This window comes from Aythya marila (assembly GCF_965140915.1).
Source record: "Aythya marila genome assembly, chromosome: 1".
Taxonomy (NCBI): Eukaryota; Metazoa; Chordata; class Aves; order Anseriformes; family Anatidae; genus Aythya; species Aythya marila.
Genome location: NC_139042.1, coordinates 17,407,780 through 17,430,667, shown reverse-complemented (window position 1 = coordinate 17,430,667; position 22,888 = coordinate 17,407,780). Strand labels below are relative to the sequence as shown.

Sequence of the window (22,888 nt, the reverse complement as noted above, 5' to 3'; positions counted from 1 at the left end):
CCCAAAGGAGGAGACCCCACAGCCTCTCTGGGGGTCACTGAGCAGAGCCTGGCTCCAGCCTCTCTGTACCCTCCCGTCAGGGATTTAGGGACACGGATGAGATCCCCCTGAGCCTCCTCTTCTCCAGGCTGAGCAGCCCCAGCTCTCCCAGCTTCTCCTCACAGCAGAGATGCTCCAGCGCCTTCATCGTCCTGGTGGCCCTGCCTTGGGCTCTCTCCAGTATGTCCAGAACTCTCTGGTACTGGGAGAGCTTTTAACTATTTTTCCAGCAACTAAAGGAAAAATTGAAAACAATGAGCCAAGGCCTGTGTTCCAGTGATATGCTCACACTTGATATAAACACTCAATCTAAAGTTGCATTTCCTTTCTCCGGTGTTTTTCCACTAAAAGATTTAACATTTCTTGTACCTCTATTTATTAGTCTCTTCTCAATTTATCCAGTAAATATTCCATTACAGCTGTCTTAGCTTTAATCATTAGCAGCTGTCCTACATTACATCACAAAATGCTTTAGAAGGCTATTATTGCTCGTAAGTGCCTTAAAAAATGTCCGAAGGTAAAATAAAATATGAAGATGTTATTTTTCCAACCATAAAAGAAGATTAGCAGTAACAAGAAATGTCAAGATTGATTAGCTTCAATGACCAATGAAAAAATCAGCTGTGCTAAAAAGAATAAAATACTTCTTAAAAAAGGGGAGAAGTCAAAGTAATTTATGTTCTAAATTCCCCAAGTTTAAAGGAGGATCAAGAGAGTGGAGCCACAAAAACAAGGCTGGCTAATGAGAACGTAACATTTCCTTGGCTCGGCATAAATGCTGACCTTGAAACCAAAGACAGAAAGGTTACCTGCAGGTGTGGTACATACAACTTTGTTTATTTTTTTTAATTTATTTAAAAGCTTGGCCTGATAAGGTAATTACAACACTTGACCAGCCAGAAACAGAATCTTGACTCAAGTTCAGTCAGGCAAAAATACTCAACCTTCAACTCCTACACCATTTTTTTTCCATTTCTAAGCAACTACAGGGTGCCTGCCTTCCAAATGACTTGCAACACTTGATAACATGCAGTAATGAAGTGTCCCTAAGCTAAATGCTGTCTTAATTTGCATTTGCATATTGCATTTCCAATTTACATCATATTATTCACCTCCTCCATAACAGTATCACATTTTCTTCTCACATTCTCTTGTGTGCTAAAATAAAGTCTTTCTTGCAGACCAAAGGAGTATTTGTTCAAATATCTTTATTCTCAGCTCCTGTCCTCTTTCCCCCACATCCACCTCTTCACTGCAGCACTGACAAATGAACTAAACCACTGGAAGAAGTGCTAGTAATGGTAAACTTCGTATCTTTGTGTTTTAGGATACAGATTTCTTTTGGAAACAAAATTAAGTAAAATTCATGTTTTGTACTCAATACAAGTGTACTAAAGAGCGTTATACCTGGGAAGCTCAGACCACTTCTCTTTACTTCTGTAAAACGTAACTACGTTATCACTAAAGACCTGTAGAACAAATTACAGACATCCATATTTAATGTCAAGATTTGAAACTGAAGGAGTGAACTTCACAGTAATTCTTATTCAAAAATCATCCCATAAGAGGTGGTATAAATCTTCATGAAACATGATGCTTAGAGACAGGAATCTGCTGACAATGTTGTCTGGGTTTCCCAAAGGAACAGGCTGGGAAGATGCCTCATGAGTTTGTCATTCCTGTACAACACCATTGCCTTTCAGTTTGTCTCATCTCAGCCCTTAAATCCCCCCCTTCACATCAGCCTCAATCGCTCATCACAGCTATTTGGGGAGCTTTCTTTGTATTCTTTTTCTTTGCCTCCTTTTTCTACGTCTTGACAGTAAACCCAACAGCTGCACTTCCTAGAAACACCCATTCAAAAATCGTGTCCTAAAGCTGGAAATAACATGAACATTTCTTTCAGCCCACAAATCAAAAGACATTTCGCATCAACGCTCACTGCCCTAACACAATACCTTCTTGATAGCAATTCTCCAGCTCTGCTGCAGGTCAGTATTTTCTTGTTACCACGTCATTCTGACATGGAGCCTACATATAAATAAATTCCCAAGAGCATATTCATTTTATAAAAGCTTCAAACTTTTTGTAACCACCATAAAACCTAAAAGACATCCAATAACTTATTTGCACTTTTCAGGCTGGGGAACCTATGGACACAACAGGTAAAGAAAGCAAAAGTTGACAGAGATTTACTTTCTCAGAGATGGTGTAACTCTAGGTCAGCATGCAATTCCCAAAACACACGAGCAAATTAAGGCATTACACATTCCTCCGAGCCAAAATGGTGAACCTCTGTGGCTGGAGTAGGTCTGTAAGCAGCTGTATATGAAGTACCTTTTGGCTTTCAGTGTATATTAATGTAAATAAACCCCAGATAGAAAGGCTTAAAACAATTGTTAATACCCATTTTAGGATTATCAGCTTGTTCTTCTATCTCCCTTTGTTAAGATAAAAAGGCTTGGCAGTGACACCAGATTTGTGATCTCACCAAAAAGACTGCCCTCCATTCACGATTTAGAAAACACCAAACTGAAAACCATCACCCAGAAGTACAGACCAATGAAACTCAGACCAGCAACGCATATATAAAGGAAGAGTGACGACTGTAAAAACAGTATTTCTCCAAAATCACAGGGCAGATGCATAATTTCTCCAAGGCAGCAAAAGATCTACTGCAACAGAAACACAGTGTCCTTTTGTGCTCTGCAAGACACAGCCCTTGCATTGCGAACCTGAAGGAAAGCTGCCACAGCAAGGCTGGCACTTTGAGGACACTCAGCTCTGAGCCAGAGATAAGGAGGCATCACTATAAGCAAAACAGCAGCTAATGTTAATTTTGCTCAATGCAGAGGAGATTAGGGAAACAAGAAAAAGCTGCTGGTCTTTCATCGACATCTCCCTAAAAAGCCAAAAAGGACAAGAGATATTTGCACTTTCTTAGAGAGTCAAGCTGTTTTCTCTTCCCAGCTTGCTCATAGCAAGATCAGCACGGCACAAGTGTCTCAGAACTATCTTAAACTCTTTCACATGCTTATATCATCATTTAGCCCCTCAAAAAGCTACTTTTGTCATTCTGTTTTCCCATGGGTTTCCCGACTCAAAGACACCACCACTTTTTCCCATTTACTTGTTGTTTTTTGTTTTTTGTGTTTTTTTTGAGGGATTTACTAATGCACCCCCTCAATTTTCCTCAGGTGTGTTTGCCAGACATCTTGCTGCTGGAGCATCACCCTTTTTACTCCACAGGCACCTTCTGGAGCACGCAGGGCTGCGAGGAGCAGGCAGGGCAGTCTGCCTCAACCTGGTGAGCACCGTGAAGATGGAGATTTCCTGCTGGAGGATTAAACAAACCTGCAGCTCAAGCACAGAGAGGAACAACCCTGTGCTGAAGTAAGCTGAGAGCTAGCACAAGAGCAGCACGGTTTAGATAACAAAGGATGGGATGCCACAAAGCAATTTATAGCTCACTTAATTTTTGACACAAATAAGGCCAGCAGCTGTCATCCTAATTGTTTTATTTTCTCAGAAAAGAAGCTCCTTTAACAGGTCTTTATCCCCAGGGGCAGTAGCTGTTTCTTTACCTGAGACAGAAAGCAAAGAGCCCAGCCTGCAGCAGGCAGGACGCTCCCTCCCAGCTGGTGTCACCTCTACCCCTCCACAGCTGGGACATCATGGAAATATGATGTCCCAAAGCAGTTTTTCTGTGATTACTGTCCTTTTTCCACAATCAGTCAGCAGGTCAGAATTTGTGAACAGTATACTACACATATTTTCCTTTTTAAAATACTAATTACTCTACAGTTTGCATGTCAGTAATACCGCAACAAATCGCTCAGAGACTCATTTTGGCTAACAGCTCGTGAATCTTCACCAAAATTGTGATTTTTTGTCCTAATTGTCAAATTATTCCACCTAAAAAATTATACAACACGTAAGAATTCAGATATCTGCCCCAAACTATTGTTGAAAATGTGAATGAGCAGTTCGCTGAGAGGCTTAAAGTAGCAGCTGGCTGCATCACAGAAGATGCCCACATGAACAACTGAAGAATTATTCTCATAACGTCAACTACACACTGTGCTGACAGCGGTTGGGAGGCTCGGGATAAGTATTTGTTAGTTGGTCTGCTTTATTACTATTTCAGGAAGCCGCATTTCCTTTGAAAATTAGTGCTGTATAATTTCTGGTGGCATTTCAGAGTATTAGCACTCAACTTTTCAGAAACCGCTCATCCAAAAACTGTGTCATAGTTATAAATACTTCCAGTGCCATCACCCAGCAAGCATTCAGGCAGTAAAGATCTTAAAGGAAATTGCAGCATTTTAGAATTTACAAATCCTACGGATTTGGAGAATATTGATTAAAACAAAGCAGTTTTAACGCAGAGTATTTGGCTCACTCATCCTCATCTATGAAATGATTACAGTATATTAAAGAAGGCTATAAATCAGTCATTAAGCACACCAAAACTGAGGGTATTGCTGCAGGCTTGAGTAACCTACTAGAAGTATTTAACAAATTATATTTTAATGAATCATTTTAAATTATACAATACCCCCGTATCTTTTGAGATACAAGACCATGCACCTCAGTCACCTCGGGTCTGTTCCATCCAAAGACAAAGTGTGCCTTGCTGCAACCTGAATTTGCACCATGAGCATGTGAGCAATGTGCTAGACTGCTAACATCATTGCACTTCAGGAAGCATCAACCCACCAGAAAAGTATTTTCTAAAGGAGAGATTAGAGACATGCATGGTTAAACACAAGTATCACAGTCCTCCAGTACAAGTTAACCACAGGAACACTTTGCAAATAGCTGCCTCTTGCTAGGACAGCAAGCTCTGTGACACTGCAGCAGGTTCAGCACAGTGGAGAAGACCTGGGAGGCTGCTTCAGAAAAGATTTTTTAACCCACAGCTCCAGTAATTAAAATAAAAAGGCTGCACTGCTTAGTTCAGGAGTCTGCTCCACTAGCTAGTAACGTTGTGAACAGCATTTCCTCTAGAAGATGAGCAGCACACTCCTGCAAAAGCTGCTGACTAACAAGCAACTCACCTCAGAGCTGGGGGAACCTCTCTTGGCTCAAAGGAGAAGGCACTTCTCAAAGAGCTGTGACTGAAAGACTGAAAGCAGGTCCCTGGCAGCTGTGGTATCCTCCTATACTGCATTCTTAATTACAAAAGCAACAAACTGTCCTCAAGGTGTACTGTAGACATCAAAACTAGCACAGCCCATAATGGTTCAAAAGCACTTTCCAGTGTAAAGCTTTTCACAGAAGCAACACCTGGCACATCAGAATTGGGTACCCTGTAGCCTATGACACAGAAAGCTAAGAGCTATGATACAGGAAGATATTAAATAAACGATACTTTCTATCCAGATTTGAAACATGATTAAAACATTTAGGATGACCATGTTATGCTGCACCCACAGTCTAAGAGACATGCAGCAGCCATTTATTTGAAGTATATGGCTCACCTGTAACTCAGATATGGAATTTTAATCCTATAGATTTTCCAATTTTCCTAATTGTCACAGGGATTGACACAAATACCTGGAATGCTGCCTCAAAAGGTGCAAGAAACAATTACAGTGAATTTTCCATACACTACAGAAGTTTTCAGGAAGTTTCTAAAAAAAAAAAAATAATTGAAATGGAAATCAATAGAGAAAAATCTGACGATACATTTGGAGTAGACACAAGAACTGCCAATGCAAGCTGAAAGAACAATGAAGAAGCATTAAAAACATTTTAAAATAATAAGTGATTTATGGATCTGGAGTCCAAAACAGATTATGGGTTCTCACAAAGGACTGCCTCAAAAGCCTCTGTTACACACTTTAAACTAACAAGACGCTCATGAACGCTCTACTCAAAAATAATGATGACAGGGAAAATCTCAGGAGCAAAAGCTGTCCAAGAAGGGAAAGAAATATTTCTGCTGAACACCATGCCTGGGTTTAGTACTGTCTCAATGCACAGCTTCCAGAAGCACTGCTGAACAACAAGATTTTTTAAAATTACATGGAATATAATATAACTGGACGTCACAGCTTGTCTTAAAAAACAAGTTTCAGTTGTACTTAAGCTATTGAAATTGCACAGAAATAAATTGTGGTTTCATTCCAATTTTCCATCCACTTTGTAGGACACATTCAGCGCTCACTGCTGGGCATGAGGAGGCTCAAGGTGCTGTCAGCAGGTTTCATTTCCATTCACGGCTGACAAAAGATATTTTTTCTTAACACTGCCTTCTTGAAACATCCAAATGTAGGCCTACCTCACTTGTGTGCAAATGTTTTGTGCTTCTTATAAATCATTACTTGCTATAATTCAACTTGAGGCACACAAGCACAGCGTTACTAGGCTAGGAACAGAAGGCCCATTCTGTAGGAAGGAGAATTTATGGTATATAATGCATCACAGCATTGACTTTTATTTAACTTAAAAATAAATAACCTCTGTATTTCCTCTGCTATAGTGCTAGCTTTGCAATATGCCTCCAAGGAATAATGTGCCTTTTACAGCTAGCAGGTTGCCCTGGAGCAGGTTTGTTCTCTTGGACACCACACGCTACCACAGCAGGAGCAAAGAGAGGCAGCCCTAAGGGAACCAACACTGCTTCCAGAGTCAGCCAGCTTCAAGAGGCTTCCCTTGCCTCTTGCCTCCTTCGAGTGTTTTCTCTCTTGTCATCCCCTGAAAAGCACCAAGGAGACCAAGTCATATGTTTAACATGAGTTAATATGGAAGAATAAGAGGTAATAAGAGCTGATAAGAGGAAGGAGAAGATGCTTCGCATGGATTTTGACCAACCTGATGTTTATACACTGCTTTTTCTGTCTCACAGCAAGGAACAGAAGGAGAGAAATCACATTCAGAATGGAAAGCCAATGTAAGAGAAGCAATCGAGATGAATCACAACTCTGAAAAGTAATTTTGATTTATCTGTATGGTGATAGGCTGTCTTCTCAACATCACAGGAGAAAATTCTAGAGGATTATGTCCTCACTTTGGTTGGCATTAAATGATGTTTCCTTGATACACTCTCTGTGAAAAGCCCAAATTACAGCCAACTATCACTCTCTGCTTCTTGGTATAGACCCCACCATCATCTCTTGTGAGGGAGGCTTACCCTTCTCTGTTCTTTCCTGCTTCCATAACCTACCAGGTTTGTGTATCTGAGAACTGTAAGAAAATTTCATTTCACATAACATTATTGGATTATAAAACAAGCCAACTAGCTGAGACAGAATCATGAAATATAAAATAAAATCCCTCCAAAGCCACAGCATTCAAACTGAAGGCTCTGTGGGTGTACGGACTAACTCCAAGGAAGCTGCAAGTGTTATTGAAGGCAACCCTCTGTCCATAGGCTTACACTTCTACCATTGTCCAAGCAGGCAGTACCTCACTAGAAAAGCTTTACAGGTCTATAAATCAAAGGATGGGGGAGAAGGAAATCCTAAGAACTCAGTAATTTAACATTCTCTATCCTAAAAAAGAAAATTTGCTAGCAGAAAACAAGTCTGACAGCATGCAACATGTCCAACAAGAGGATTAAAAGTATAAACAAAAAAAAAAGAAAAAAAAAAAGAAAAAACTACCGTAGGCTTAATCTTAGTTCTCCAATAAATAGTGCTTTACGGGGAAGTACAGCTTTTGCATTTGAAAATGCGACATCCAATTTCACCAAAGTAGCATTAAAAGCAAAGTTTGTAACCTGGGATTATTTAAAGTCCTTGCAACATCAATACTGCTAATATTGTTAGATGCACTTTAAGCGATTAATTTACATAATGTTAATATAACAACCAAATAATACTGTGCATCTGCCAATTGATATTGGCAGTTCTGCTCGTCACCTTTTTAATGCATAAGAACATTGTACTTCTAAATAAGTCCCATGAGTTAAACCAAACAGCTAAAAGTCATGACATATTTAAGTAAAATTCATAAATAGAGCAGCTGGTGAGTACCTCTGGAGCTCAGAAATTCATAACAACGTTGTAGTATGTGCCAGGGTGAAAAAAACACATTACTCAAGGTTTTATTTTTTATGTGGCAGTGCTAAAAGAGAAACATTTATATTTGTTATCACAAAAACACAGAGACAATACACACACAACAAATAGACACACTAAGAAAGGGAAAGCACGTAGTCATTCTGGGGGTGGCGTTATTAACTGAGCTAACATTGGATATGTGGCACTTCCCATCACAACCTAACTTTCACTGTCAAGTTAGGCACCACAGACGTCCACCAAAAGCAAGCTATTCCAAGGAAGTCACACACATCCCCTTCCACTCCATCAGCTTAAAGAACTCCTGCTCTGCACTACAGCCCCATGGGACACACAGCGGTGCTGCACCTCCTCCTGCTCTTCCTGAGGCTGGAGGGGCCTGGAAAGACACGAGGATGAGGAAGGGCTGGTGACCCTAACAACAGCTCTTTAAAAACTGAAGTTGAATGTGAAGTTTCCCCTGAAACTGAACTGCTGAAGCTCAACAACAGCAGTGGGACCGCTTTGCTGTCAACAAGCAGCATAGTACAGGAACACTGGAAGTGTAAAATCAATCACACGCATTGAAAGTATAAAGGCAAATTTAATTCAGCCTTTCCAGGTATATTCATGATCTCCCAATTAGACGATCACATACTAGCTTTTCCACAAGACTCTCATCTTTTTAGCACAGAAGGTAGATTTTTCTCAGCACTAAATGATCTAGCCAAGAGCACACTTCATTTTCAGACTCCTAGACCCTCTGCAGCGTTTGATGCTGCTAATTAACACACTGCCACTGCCTCGTCCCAGAAACACAGCAAGGATCCCGTACGCTAAAGTCAAACTGTCTTCTGAGTCCTTGCTGGAAGGACACTCCAACCCAGAGCAACAGGAAAACTGCCCTTGGACTGCTTGGTGCCTTTTCCTCACAGCCCAGAGGAATTGGCTCTAATTCTTTAGATGTCAGCTACATGCATTCAGTAGGATCTACCACAATACAGCATTAATCACCTCAAAACTTTTATCAAGAAAGTAAACAGATGGGGAAAAAATATAAGCAGTGTTGCAAGTTAACAATTCATTTTTAACATGCATAAAACGTGGTGTCAAGGTATAGGTATGAAATAAAGATGCACAACAACTGCATCTTTCAAGATAATTTCTGTCATGTGCGTTTGTATGCTGAAACATTAAAAGACTGCATACGGTTAGTGATACATGTATAAGCCTTTACTGTCTTATTCCTACTGAAAATAGAAACCATAAGTTTAAAGCACTCCACAATTTATCAACAATTTTCACAGTAACTAAGGCAATAAACACCACACTCCCATATGCAGTGATTAGTTTCCACAGCTAGGCACAGTACACCCTACGTTCCTGCTTTCTAAAAATTATATATTGCACTATCACTGGCATTTCTGTAGGAGATTATTCAAATTATATTTCAATTCTTAACAACACAGATCTTGAAACTTAATTTTTCTTCACACCTGCTTCGAGTATTATGCCCCCATGAACAAGAGGATTCAGGTAGTACGAGCTCTTCCATACTTGTATAGCAAGTATGAAACATTAACAACACTAAATCACAGAAAAGAATTTCCAACTTGCCTAACCTGTAAGTGTTTAATGCTAGAAAACTGTTAAAATATTACCTGGTGAGGTTCCAAATAACTTCTTAAATCACTAATATTATTCATAAAATTCTTGTTCATTCTTTTACATCAAAGCTTTGTTGTGTGGTTTTTGATGGTGGTTGGTTGTTTTTTGTTTGTTTGTTTTGTTTTTCACTATTTTCTGAGCAGAACTTCCCAAATCACTTTCCAACATACAAATTCAACATAAAGCTGTCTGTGTATTTCAGCACAGAAAATAGCAGAAGCGATAGGAAAGCTGAGACAGGAGTGCTCTTTTAGGCAGAAATCTTTCATTCTACTTTTTGTTTTTTAAGCTGCAGCTTCTTTACCACATGAAACTGAAATTTATTAATAATTATAAGGCACTGCCACGTCCACTCAGCTTTGCCCCGTACTAGCGCCTAGCCAGCCATGAGCTGCGCAGAGGCAGGATGATTCAGGTTTAGAGTAAGAGGGACAGAAATGCAATCCCTGGAGCACCCTCATCCACTTCCCACACCTATCCTCCTCCCGTGCTGCTGGCAAGAGATGGGAACCTGTGACAACCTCCTCGAGGGAGAGGAGAGAATGCGGGCGGGGGTTCAGTTACTGAGCAAGTGCTCAGCTGTGACAAAGTGAGCTGACGGAAGGGTTTTACTCACATTGCTAAATACTAACGGAAAGATGCTGCTTATAAATGCAGCCAGTGGGCTGGTAAGCATAAGTTCATGACAAGTGCCCTGCGCTGTTAAATAACAGCACCGAAAAAGAAAGATTTAAAATACCAGTTGGAAAAATACATACATTGCTTACCAGGAGGCTCCCCTCGCATGTATGTAAGTTAGGAAAACCATCTTGCTGAAGCAGATGGCTATTTCACTTGGATCTCTTTACTACAGATAAATAGTTGCTAGATGGGACAAAGGACACACCAAAAATTCACAATATGCACTTAGCAAATCTGCTTTATGGGGGGGCGGGATGGGACTTACTATAACATTGCATTTAAAGATTAAATGAAAGCAACATTTCTGGGAATACTGAGTACTGAGTGCAGAGGAACCCTCAATTACAAAGCTACTGACTAAGGAAATGAAAGATCTACATCAATGAATACTTTTAATACATCTCTATAACTACGTTTTAGAAGTGCTCTTTAGAAGCGAAGTGCTCCTTCACTTGCTCCCTGATATTGGATCAATTCCTAACAGCAAAGGTAAGTTTTGTTGAAAGTAAAAATCTTGGTTTGAAGATATTTACATTAATGGTTTGGATCTTTAGGTTAATGTAAAGATCATTTCTTATGATTTGTATTAGGAAACAGCTCATCATCTGCTGCAATTTGGTTCCCAGTGTCATAAACTGTGTAACACCATCAAAATCAGGACTAAAAGTTGCAGCTACTTTAGGAAGGTACAAGAAAAGTATTCAAGTCATGTTATTCATAAATTAAAACTACTACAAGGACATCTTTTATGTGAGGAAAATTACTTACCTAATGTTAATAACACAAAATGATAAAAGCATAACTCACACCACCACTTATCTCCTGGGAGCAATTCTGACCTCTGATACTCTTCAGCAAAACATCTGACCTCAAGCGAGTACACTGCTAAAGAGCAGAATTTTCTCCTCATTTTTACTTGGAGTATGTCCAAAATAAAATCATTAAGATTCATAAGCCTTACTGTAAAGTGTACTTACCTGTGCAGGACCATCTTTAGCTTCCATACCAAAAACATTCCGTCTTTTCACTGTCAGCAAATCAAAGTCTTTAGTATCATCATCTTCATCGTCATCTTCGAAGAACTGCATGGAGTCTGTGTTTGGAGCCCTGCTTGATAAAGCAGCTTCTTTTTCCTCTTCCTCAGATTCTTCTGATTCATCCTCAGACTCATCACTCTCCTCAGCACCTTCCTCAGAAGGGGGGTGTTCTGTTTCTTTCCTTCTTTCCTCTTCCTTTGCTTTGTTAGCAGATACCTTTCCACTGAAATTAGTTCTGCATTTCTCCACTCCTTCCTTGTTTATTGAGGAGATGGTATTTTTGTTTTGCTCTGTCTCCTTTACAGGATTTGTCTCATCAGCCGATTCATTCGCAGGTAACTGTTTCTGAACTTTTTGAAGAAATCTCACACGGGGTGCCATTGCAAGACCGAGTGATCTAATGCATGGAATTAAACAAACGCATTAATCTGAAAGGCATATACACAAAATTTGACTAAATTAGAAGCCTTCATCGAAGGCTCAAGTGCTTCAATTTTAATTTTGGTAATTTACATTTACACATTTTCACCAATATATTCACAAAACAGAATGTGGCACACAACAGGACACTCTAGATCATACAATATAAGTGAACACTGGGAGAGGAATGAAGATTAAAAAATGATAAAACAGGAACAATTACAGATCTTCCCAGGAAAGGAATAAAACAAAGAGCCTGAAAAGTTATAGAAAAGGATAAATTAAGTATGATCTATAATAAATACAGTGGAAGAAATACCAATGTAATTTGGTATGAAGTTGCATGGATATCATGTCACGGACTGAGATAGTACTGATACCTGTCAGTGTCCTTCACTGCTAGAAAGCAGTGCTTATCAAGTCAGTTAAGAAAGCAATAGAAGATAAGCTTGGACCAAGCCGTGTACAAACAACCTCCCAAACACTTATTATATAACTTCTCAAAGAAACTTCAGGATTTGGGGTCATTACTGTCTCTTTTCTATAATATATTCCACACTGAGAATAATTTGAGAAACACATTCTACTACTACTGAAAGTTTCCTCATGTTGTTAGATTTGACAGTATCTTTAAAACTTATTTCTTAATCATTTTTCAAACCTAGCATTCAGTCATACTTAAAAAAAAAAAAAAAGCCCTGAATATATAAACAGCATTTCTTTCCATCAATTAGAAAAGGCAGTATCAGTTTCATTAATTCATTAGATGCCGCTCAGGCCACAATCCTACTTGCACTGTAGTTACAGCTGTTCTTCCTTCAACCTTAGTGCTAGAATTCGCACATTCTTCCATAACAAGAAATTTGGAAGATTTTCTCATAAATACAGAGAGCAGTGATTTGCTGTGATTTAATAAATTCTAACATAGAACATTAAAAACATACTAACACCACAATATAGTCCTCAGACTTACAAAAGCCTTAAAATGCCAGCACAAATTCAGCTGACAAACTGAAAAACAATTCTTTGGTATGAAATGCAATAACTACCAGGGAGCAAGCTCTATAGAAAATGTTTTAAATCAACTTCTGAAAGCAATGCTGAAACCAAATACTTATTTTGCTACTATAAATGAAAGTACAGTTGACAATTCTATCAACTGACAGAAAATGAAGCGGCCAGACATCATCATTCCCTAAAACTCATCAGTGAATGTGTTAAAGGAGCCGAATAAAATATCCACAATGCTCAGGATGCTCAGGTACATCCTCCAATTCAAAGCAGGTTGACAATAATTTTCAGGAAATAATCTGAAAAAGTAAAACTCCAAAGGTCTTCAGAAAGAATATTTCATGCCTTTAAGAGGAATACTGCTTTTATTTCCTATTGAATAAGGAAAATTAGACATAAGTAAACATTTTAGAAAATGAATTCAAAGAAATAGCATAGACTGAAAGTAATGACTCTTACAAGGCCTAATAATCTCTGCTTCTATGAAGATCCATGAGTATGTTCGTATTAATGCAGTATCTTAAAAATCCCTCTATTTTGATTGTGTGCAAACAGGCACCTCAACTCTCTAAATGATGGTATCTTAAATATTAAGCAAAATCTGTTCTTCTATAGAAGAAATTAAACAGGAACTGGAACGCGAGTACAAGCTTTTAACTGTCACAAGACTGCCTAACCTGCAGCTAGACGATTTCCAGCCTTTTTTTTTTTTTTTTTTTTTTTTTAAATACGAGCCAGTTTTAAAGACTCTGTGTTCATTTTTTTTTTTTTTTTGCAGGAGAATTGCTACACAACAATTTTTTACCCAAGTTAGTTCTTCATTGTAATGCTGCAAGTTGCTACCTTTACTATATATAAGACATTGTGTTTTTGAACTTACTCAGAATGATTCGAACACACAAAAAACGGCACAGTGATTTCTGTCACTGTAGAATAGGTTCAGGAAATGGTATAAAATAGCCTGAAAAAGGTTAAATACTTCAGAAGCAACTTCAAGAGATGAAATGTGTATTATTAACCCTGCAATATATGCTGTGTGCTCAGTACCTGAGCCACCCTGACACCTGCTCAAAAGCACAGCAGAGAACCAGCAGCAGTGGTTTCCAGAGTGCATTAAAGACCCTTTTTTCACCTTGGCTGGACTAACCAAGCATGAGAGGCACTCCACTGTAACGCTACTCATGCATATGCAAGCACTTCTGAGGTAAGTGAAGGTCGATAGCAGGCTTGGCTGCACTGGGAGAACAGATCCTAGCAGAAATGAGGGTGATGAGTAAGAGAAATCTGGGCTTTAAGAGAGGAGACAGCAGCTTGCTCAGGGGTCTGTACAGCAGGACCCGAAAGCTCAGAAGCTCCCAGAAGCTGTTGTAGAAAGCTCAAAAAGGGATGGCTGGGTCTCACAGGTGGTTGGGGGGGAGTGATGTGAAAAACACCCAAACTCCACAGGTCATTGGAGGGGACACTGGGGTCTGTATGTGTAATACTGTGTAAGGCTGAGATTAACTAGGTAACAGCACGCAAAATACTAAGTCTGGTTACAGGTGTACCAAAACTGGAACCAGCTGGGAAAAAGCAGTTAGGGCTAGGCCATTGATTTGGAAGGAGGCTAGAATCTAGAAAAGAAAGCACAATGGCAGTGAAATGGAAGGCCAGGAAGGGGCTGAAGCACCTCTCCTATGCAGAAAGGCTGAGAGAGCTGGGGCTGTTCAGCCTGGAGAAGACAAGGCTCTGGGGGGACCTCATTGCAACCTTTCAGCACTTGAAGGGGACTTGTAAAAAGGATGGGGAACAACTCTTTGCTCAATTGGATAATCACAGGATGAGAGGGAATGGTTTTAAACTAAAAGAGGAGAGGTTCAGATTAGAGGTTAGGAGGAAATTCTTCCCTCAGAGGGTGGTGAGGCACTGGCACAGGCTGCCCAGGGAAGCTGTGGATGCCCCATCCCTGGAGGTGCTCAAGGCCAGACTGGAAGGGGCTTTGGGCAGCCTGGGTTGGTGGGAGGTGTCCCTGCCCATAGTGGTGGAACCAAATAATCTTTGAGCTCCCTTCCAACCCAAGCCATTCTGTGATCCATGAAGCAGCCAAAGGATGAGATGTACAAGCCCATGGCTGGCACCGCCTGGGGAATGTGTTGGGCAGCCCCGCAGGTGCTGACAGTGGCAGAAGCAGGACAACAAACCAAACCTTCTGTCCTGACCACGCCGTAAGGGCCAGGCCTACATCTGCAGTGCAGTGGGTGCTTTCCGTGGTCAGCAACAGGACAGACAGATGTGGACAGATGGATCATGCATCCTGGTGCCGTGCGTTTCAGGTCTGACAGCACCTGCAGCTGTCACTGCTGGGTAGCACTGATCTGTAAGCAACACTGGTAAAATTAGCTGGTACTGAGTTGTGTGTAACAGACATTTCCCAAACAACTTGGTTTTCACCTGCTTTCTTTATTCTCTGTGTACCTGTAGAGGGATAAACAGAGAAAAATATGCTGCATTCCTCCTAGAAGACATGTGGAAAAAATCAGGGGAAATTACCTCCCTTAGCAGCCCCAACAGAGCACCGACTAGCCAAAGTCCAGCAGGCTGCCTGTTAAAATACACCCCTGGAGACTGAAATGTGTGTTAGCATTTAACAGAATGAGGTGCCTGAGAAGTAAAATATTCAGATTCCCTGCCTCCTCTTTACCTTGTCTAGTACCCAGGAGGCCAGAGTAAGTAATTATTCCTTTTCACTCTGTTATTGTTTACATTTGCTTATATTTTCAATGCTGTTTTTTTTGCAACAAAAAAAAAACAAATTTCTCTTTTATGCATGTGTGGAAGAGATTCTCCTTCAGGAAACCTAAAGGCTGTTTATGTTCACAACAGGCCTGTGCAGGTCTTCCTCCAGCAAATTATTCTGGGCAACAATTTGTAATGAGAGGACCCTGAACAGAATACTAATGTACCACAGCTCAAAGATGATAAATCTCTAGAATAAATATGTATATGTATACACATACACACACACACAAAAGAGACCACTGCTTTCTGCAGAGACTCAATCAGCAGCACTGAGGAGAATCTCAGTGCACAGACAGGCCAGGCAAGAGAGCAATAGAGACGACGGGCAACAGCCTGGCAGACTGAAATGCAAACCTGACAGGGGCATCGAGCAGCCTGTTTTCTCTATAGGATTTTAAGTGGAGTAACATCTATCAAGCTAGCTGTAAATCTCTAAAGAAAGGCTGAAATACTTTCAGGAGAATCCATAAAGAAGGTAAAAAGGAAGAAAGGACACTTATTCCAGCTTTTGCCACGAGTTTGTGCACAGACCGCAAACCGGAGCTGCTTCTGAATGCAGAATTTAAACACCCAACTTCGAGGGCCTTTCAGACAAATTGAGCTGACTTATCCACTGTATCACTGCGGTACGTGCACTGAATTGAAAGGCAGGGGACTGCAGGGTGTATGTTGGTAGACTAACAGGCTGGAGACAAGGGAAGAAGAATGCCAGCAGAAACTGTTCATTTAGAGCAGAACCTCCAAATTATCTCCCAGATTTATTATCTTCTGACTTTTTGATTATGTTTCCATGTATTTCATAGTCTTGACTAAATCTATGCTACTCTATCCAAGAACTGTCCAATTTCTCCCATTTTAACACAGAAATTACGAACTTCACAAAGTTGAAATTAGAATTGTCTTTTATGAAGGACCAAATCCTGTCACAGATGCCTAAGAGGAATTAGAGACTATTCTGTCTACACAAATATCGGGTACTAGACAGCACACCGTGCTGAAATCCACAAAGATGCACTGGGATTCCTAAAATTCAGCACTACCACCATCCATTAGGTTTGTTAACACACTGGTTAAATTTTTGTGGTCAGCCCTCTAAGTCCTGATCAGCATAGGGTAAGACCTATGATTAGGTTTTAAAGATGCTGACAAACCACACACAGGTTGAGGGGCAAGCAATAGATGTAGTGAAACTGTTGAAGTTTTTGCTAGCTCTCTTAAAAACCTCAGTCCACAAAGCATCTTTTGTAATTGTTTTGTTACCTTTAAAAACATAACCATGTTAATTGAAGCAGGGCACAGGAAGACCAGGTGTTCTACAGTCTAGTAATTTGTCACATTTTAGTTCATTAAGCCACGTGCTGACAATTTTGAGGACTTAAGTCTTCTCTGTATGAAATTCCAGAGACATGTAAAATTAATTTATCATGCATCTTTGAGCACCTTCCTGCTCCCTTCTGACTACCCTGTGTCCCCTGAGATTGTTCTAAAGCTTCACATTTTAAAACAATCTCAGACGGTTGTCATCTTTAAAGTCAACCTGTCAGAATTAATTTCCTTCCCCTAGAAAATTTTGAAGAGATCACATATATGTACAAAACCAGACATGATAAAATAGATGCTATTCAGACCAGTGCAGACATGTTACATCTCTACCAAGCCCAGAGCATCTTTTGAAAAGTAATTTACATCCAGGGAACAATGTCCCTTTCACACTCAAAATGAGACTGCAAAATAACATTTTCACATAATCCAATTTCGTTTTAAATACTACGCTAAACAAGTCAGCATTTAGCTACAAGGTTAGAGGGTGAACCTGAACAAGAATTATATTGTTCTCTATCCTTTTACTTCACAACTTCTGTCTTTTATTGTATCTTCTGCTGTAAGAATTATTTCTATTTGTAGACGTATACTGTTTTTACACATAATTTCTATTCAAAATGTCTTTTAAAATATGCAAAAGCACAGTGTAAACATGAAAATGTAAATATAAGAAACTTTACAAATTTGTATGTTAACAGTCAAAAAAAGCTTTTTAAAGTTATCGTACGCTGCTAAACTACTTGTTATATACTTTTCACCTTCTGTGCTATGTTTTTTGTCATACTTACAGAGCATATTCTGCTAGAGGCAATTTGAAAACATCAAATACTTCCTTATTCTTCATCAAGTAAACGGAACGCAAGTAGGATACAAAACACTGAAAGGAAAATAAAAGTATTTAAAAAAAGAAAGAAACTATCCATTCATTTACCAACACATGAAATAAACATTATATTGTTGTTCTAAATACAAACAGATCTCCACTATAAGCTTGTCTGAAGCTAATTTCAAAGTGAAATTCTTTTACCCACTACTGACAGCCCCAAATTTAACAGTACTACAGAAGTGATACAACTTCAGATATTCGGGTATTTCATTAAAGCACATTAATTGGCTTAATTTGCCAGTAGAATGTTGTCATATTTCCACTAGAAAGTAAACATGGCAAATTAGTCAAGAAGGAAAAACTGATATTTACCCTCCCAGATCTTCTAGATGCTGTTACGCTATTCTGACACCTGAATCACATGGAAGCAAGAGTCTGAGTATGTTGCTATCAATCTGAGGTGTCTGGACTTAATTGCAGCCACTGGCAAACAGAAAGTGATTCAGCTCAATGTAGCTGTCTTTCACTGTAGCCCAGGATAATTCATATCCCCTTGCTTTTGCCACCAGCTAATCATACACATGCAGTCAATGAATGCAGCTCAGCTGACCAACATTCACTAATATGAGTCCAAGCTTGAAATTTTAATTAATGCCTGACATTCACCAGGAAAACTGGAACCAATCTGTAACAGAACAACTTAATCCTGTGTTATATTTTTCCTCCACCCTTCTCAAAAGGAGTGATTTCTATTATTCCTTTATTATTCAGCTTCTCATCGTTGTTTTTTTTACATAGTATATTTCTGCCTATCATCAGTTCATTTCTTAAAATTAGTATTCTATCACCACTGATAGTACTGGATAGATTTACAGCTTATTCCTATTCAAACTGAAGAGAAAAAAAAAAAAATTGCTTTGTAAAATTGCACAGCACTTCTTTTGCTGCAAATGTAGGTGATGTTCTTGATGTTCGTTAACATTTGTTATTCAGTAAATTGTATTGTTTATTCCAAGGCAGTATTCTGTTGTTTTTGTTTTGGGACACCAGTTTAAAGACTTGAAATCAGCCATCTGTTACTTTACTTACACACTAACAGAATTTGGGGATGGCCTCTTGTGGTCAGACACACAACAGTATAATATCTTCTCTCTCCACCCCCTATCTAAAAAGCAATTCTTTAAGTCTATTAAGCAAGAACTTGGAATAGTTCATATCACTAATGCAAGCATTTTTCAGTAATCTTAATCTGATGTCCCAACATTGTTGTAAAATAACAAACAAATACCCACCCTTGTAATGCTATCCAGACATACAGAGCATTCAAAGCACCAAAAGAAAGGACAGACTGTCATTTACCCAGTCACAACTTAAGAACTTTGACCCTCATGTATTAGTTCATAGTTCTGTACATTAACCTTCAATAGAAACCTATTAAAATATGTTCTGCTCAGCTCCAAAGGTTTGTCTTTCCTTTCCATGGCTGCTTGTCACCACCCAGTACCAGAAAAGCTCCAAATTCCTAAGTTCACACACAGAGGCAGGAAAACTTCAAAAACTCAGTGGGTTTCCCAGTTCTTATGTAAATACTGAGTTGTAAAAGCAGCACAGGTTATTTTATTCCAATAGAAAAACATGCTGAAAATTTTGTGAGTGCAAAACGATTTCCAACTCTCTAAAAATGGATGGCAGAACATTTCTGATGCTGGTGTTTGTGACAACTATGGCTTTTATCCCACTTCTAGGAATAATCCAAAAAAGTAGAAAAAAAAAATCTGCGTTTATAAACTAAATACTTTAGATAATACAGTAAATTTGCCCTAGGAGAGTCTTGACTAGTGAGATACCAATCCAAAGAAACATGCCAGTAACGGCAAACATTTATGATCCCCCATTTAAAAGGTTCAGCATCAGAACTGTTCACAAAGCACTTGGGGGTATCTAGACAACAAAATTGAACTACCCAAAATAATAGCAGCAGTGCAGCATAATATAATGCAATATCTTAAGTATTAGCAAAAATCCTTGGACTATCATTTGCAATCTAATTTCTGATACATGCCAAAACTCCTGCCATCATGCTTAAACCAATAAGCGCTAGAAACAGCAGCCAGTGAAGCTACTCTGGTTATATTCAGGTCTATCACAATCACACCCTTGTTCTGCCACGTACAGACACCTCTCAGAGAAAACTTTTGTCTCTGCAATTCAAGGAGAATTAGAAAAAAAAAAAAAAAAAAAGTCTATTTCTTGTTACCCTGAAATACAGGAGAAGAACAATAGTTGAGGCACCAATCTTTTATGGGGGTTCTTGAAATTCTAAAGCGAAACTATTTCCAAAGGTGAAAAGGGTGCGTCTGTAGATTAAGCACTGCCACGAAGTCATTCTTCTTTCCCTTGGCAAGGTGAAATAAGAACTTGTGCGCAGAGCTAAGAGAAATGCTTTTCAAGCTGCCCAAAGCCTTGTTAGAGACGTTTTTACTTGTTTGTTTTTCCGAATGCTAAGTTTTTAGGTAACTTCCTGATCTGATTATCTCTTTCAATTAACTTTAGACGTGGAAGATTTTAGCACAACCCATTTCAGCTGGTACCAAGACTAAGGTGTGGAATAAAATACTTGTTTTCTCACTTTAAATTACTAACTGCGAGTTGCACCATCCTTTTTCAAGTTTGTCACAGACATGATTCAGGCTGGAATTGCTCTACCTTCAAAGAAAAGTTCATCTCATTAAGATAAGAGGCTTCAAAGATCATTTAATATTAATATAATGATGATTAAAGTCTTCAGCTGACCTCACTTGCTATTTCAGACACTATGAACACTTCCAACATGAGATATTCCCCACCCCAAAAGCTCTCATCCAAAACAGAAAATTACATACAGTATGGAAGAGAAGTTCTACTTTCAAAGAAGAGAAATGAAGTACAGAAAAAGTAAATGGCTTCTTCAAAACTGCAGCAACTTAATCTGAATTCTGATTTGATTTCAGTGTCTTTACTTCAAGCTCCTTCTAAAATATTGTCAACTCCTTGGGATTTTATTCAATTCTCCTAGGACTTGGTCACTCCTCTGCATACAGACCAGAGAGCTGAGGAAGATAAATTTCATCAGTCTGAACTCTATTCCTTCTCCTTTATCATTTTAGTTTTTTGTTTTGTTTTGTTTTTTTATTACTCACTTCTATTTCTGCTGTTGTGATATCACTTTCTTGTTTGTTTGTTTTTATTATAACTGAAGGTTACAAAAAAAATCACTTTAATTAATGTATACCCTTATGCATACCATTAATGCTGAGCACCAGAAAGACCTTACAGCTCTACCACAGTAGCATCTAGAGGCCCCCAGAATGATTCAGACTAGAAACAGCTACGGCAACAATCTATACTAATTTGCTACATTTGCAGTTTTAATTTATTGATGTGTTTCTTGAATAATTGTTTTAAGCAATAATAAAAAAAATCAATTTATGTGTTGTTTTGACAGAATTCAAAGTTAACAGGGCTTGACTGGAATCTCAAGCCATAACTAATTATGTTACCAGAACACCCTGCAAGTCCCTCTGGGAGAGATGAAGAATTTAATGGAGAGGCATCACTTTGGTGTCCAAGTCTCCCCCTACACAGAAATGTTCAAGTTAGCAAGAAAAATACTTTATTTTTTAAACTCTTTTCCAGAACTGGATGAATTGGCTTATTAATTATTAAAATTACAAAGAATGCCAGTAGGCAGCATCAGTCCATGAGAACTGTGGAGGTTTCAGAGGAGCCCAAATGTGATACACCCTCTCTTTCCAATCAACAGCAGAGAAGTCAAGTCCTATGTAACGAACCATGAAATTCCTTAAGCCATTTAGTAACCAAGAATTTTCTTTTATAAAATAAAAGCATCTTGAAGTAAATAAAGAAGCTGTGGCCACCAAATCGTAATTCTCTTCAGACATAAATATAAGCAGAACAAACAAACCAACACATGAATTCCCTCCCTTATAAAAATGCTTCCCAAACAGGGTTTTCACTTTTGACGTCCAAAATGCAAGATGCAATCACTCAGATCTCATGCCTTCAACATGCTGAACTATATCCTACCCAAACCTCTGTGCATAGCTGTTGCAATGCTGTCTGATCCATCCTGGTATTCCAGTAGGAAACTTATTTCTCACATGTCGAGAATTTAGCAGCTTGCAACAGGCAGGCTAGTTAGATAGCGCAACACCCATGCCTTTGACAAAACCAGCTTTCCAAACAAGAATCTGAGGTCAAGATTTCAGCTGTGTTATTGTTTTATTCAAACTGATATGCACCACTGGATGTACTATATTCACATTGATATTTACTGAAGGACATTAGCGGAGTATGTCTGAACACCCAGATTGTATTAAGGAGAGCCAAACACCATCTATGACAAACCACTTGACCATATTTTAACATTTTCAAAAACTGATTGTATATAGTTTGCCTGAAAGATGACATTGCACCAATACTCATAAGCGAAAAATTGCAACAAAAGTAGCTTAAAATGCTAATTAAATAAAATTTATAATTTTCAAAATTAGTTGAAGATTTTATCTGTAAGCTTGACAGACAGCCCATGTTTGATTTTCTTCTTATGTTATTTTGAAACTTTATCATTGTTTTCTTTTCTCAATTCAGAAATCTCTCTCTCTTCCTTTTAAGTGATCTTAAAAAGCCAACACCAAAAACTGAAAGGTTTGTTAGTATTGTCATTCCAAGTAAGATAACGCTGGCTCCCTCCTACTCTCATCCGCCCCCTGCCAGCTGCTCTGCCAATTCTGATGTAATTTGTGTAACTGCAGCTTCCTGTGGCAGTTGCAGATGATCACAGCATGTCACCAGTGCATCTGGCCTGCGTAATGTCATGATGAACCTTACACTTCAGTCCACATGCTACAACCTCACTCTAGGAGTTTTAAATACTCCAACTTGCTTCATTTTACATCCCAATTCAGCAGACAGGCTACAACCCTCTCTAAACATTCCCAACCTGCTTCTCATTTTATTCTACCACTCCAGTTCACCACAATATTTTCAGGTGTTATCTATCCTCATGCTAGCTGAGACAATTAGTTACCTACACTAAT

At 39.0% G+C, this 22,888-nt stretch overlaps 1 protein-coding gene across 1 annotated transcript in view; it reads right to left on the bottom strand.

Annotated features, from left to right (window-relative positions):
• The window catches only part of DDX10 (DEAD-box helicase 10), a gene marked incomplete at its 5' end in the record, with an annotated part of 189,928 nt that overhangs the window by 127,895 nt on the left and 39,145 nt on the right, over positions 1-22,888 (bottom strand). The window contains 2 exons of the mRNA XM_082773114.1: positions 11,372-11,828; positions 17,752-17,840. Of these exons, the coding sequence (XP_082629240.1) occupies positions 11,372-11,828; positions 17,752-17,840 (546 nt within the window). The remainder of the gene's footprint in view (positions 1-11,371; positions 11,829-17,751; positions 17,841-22,888) is intronic.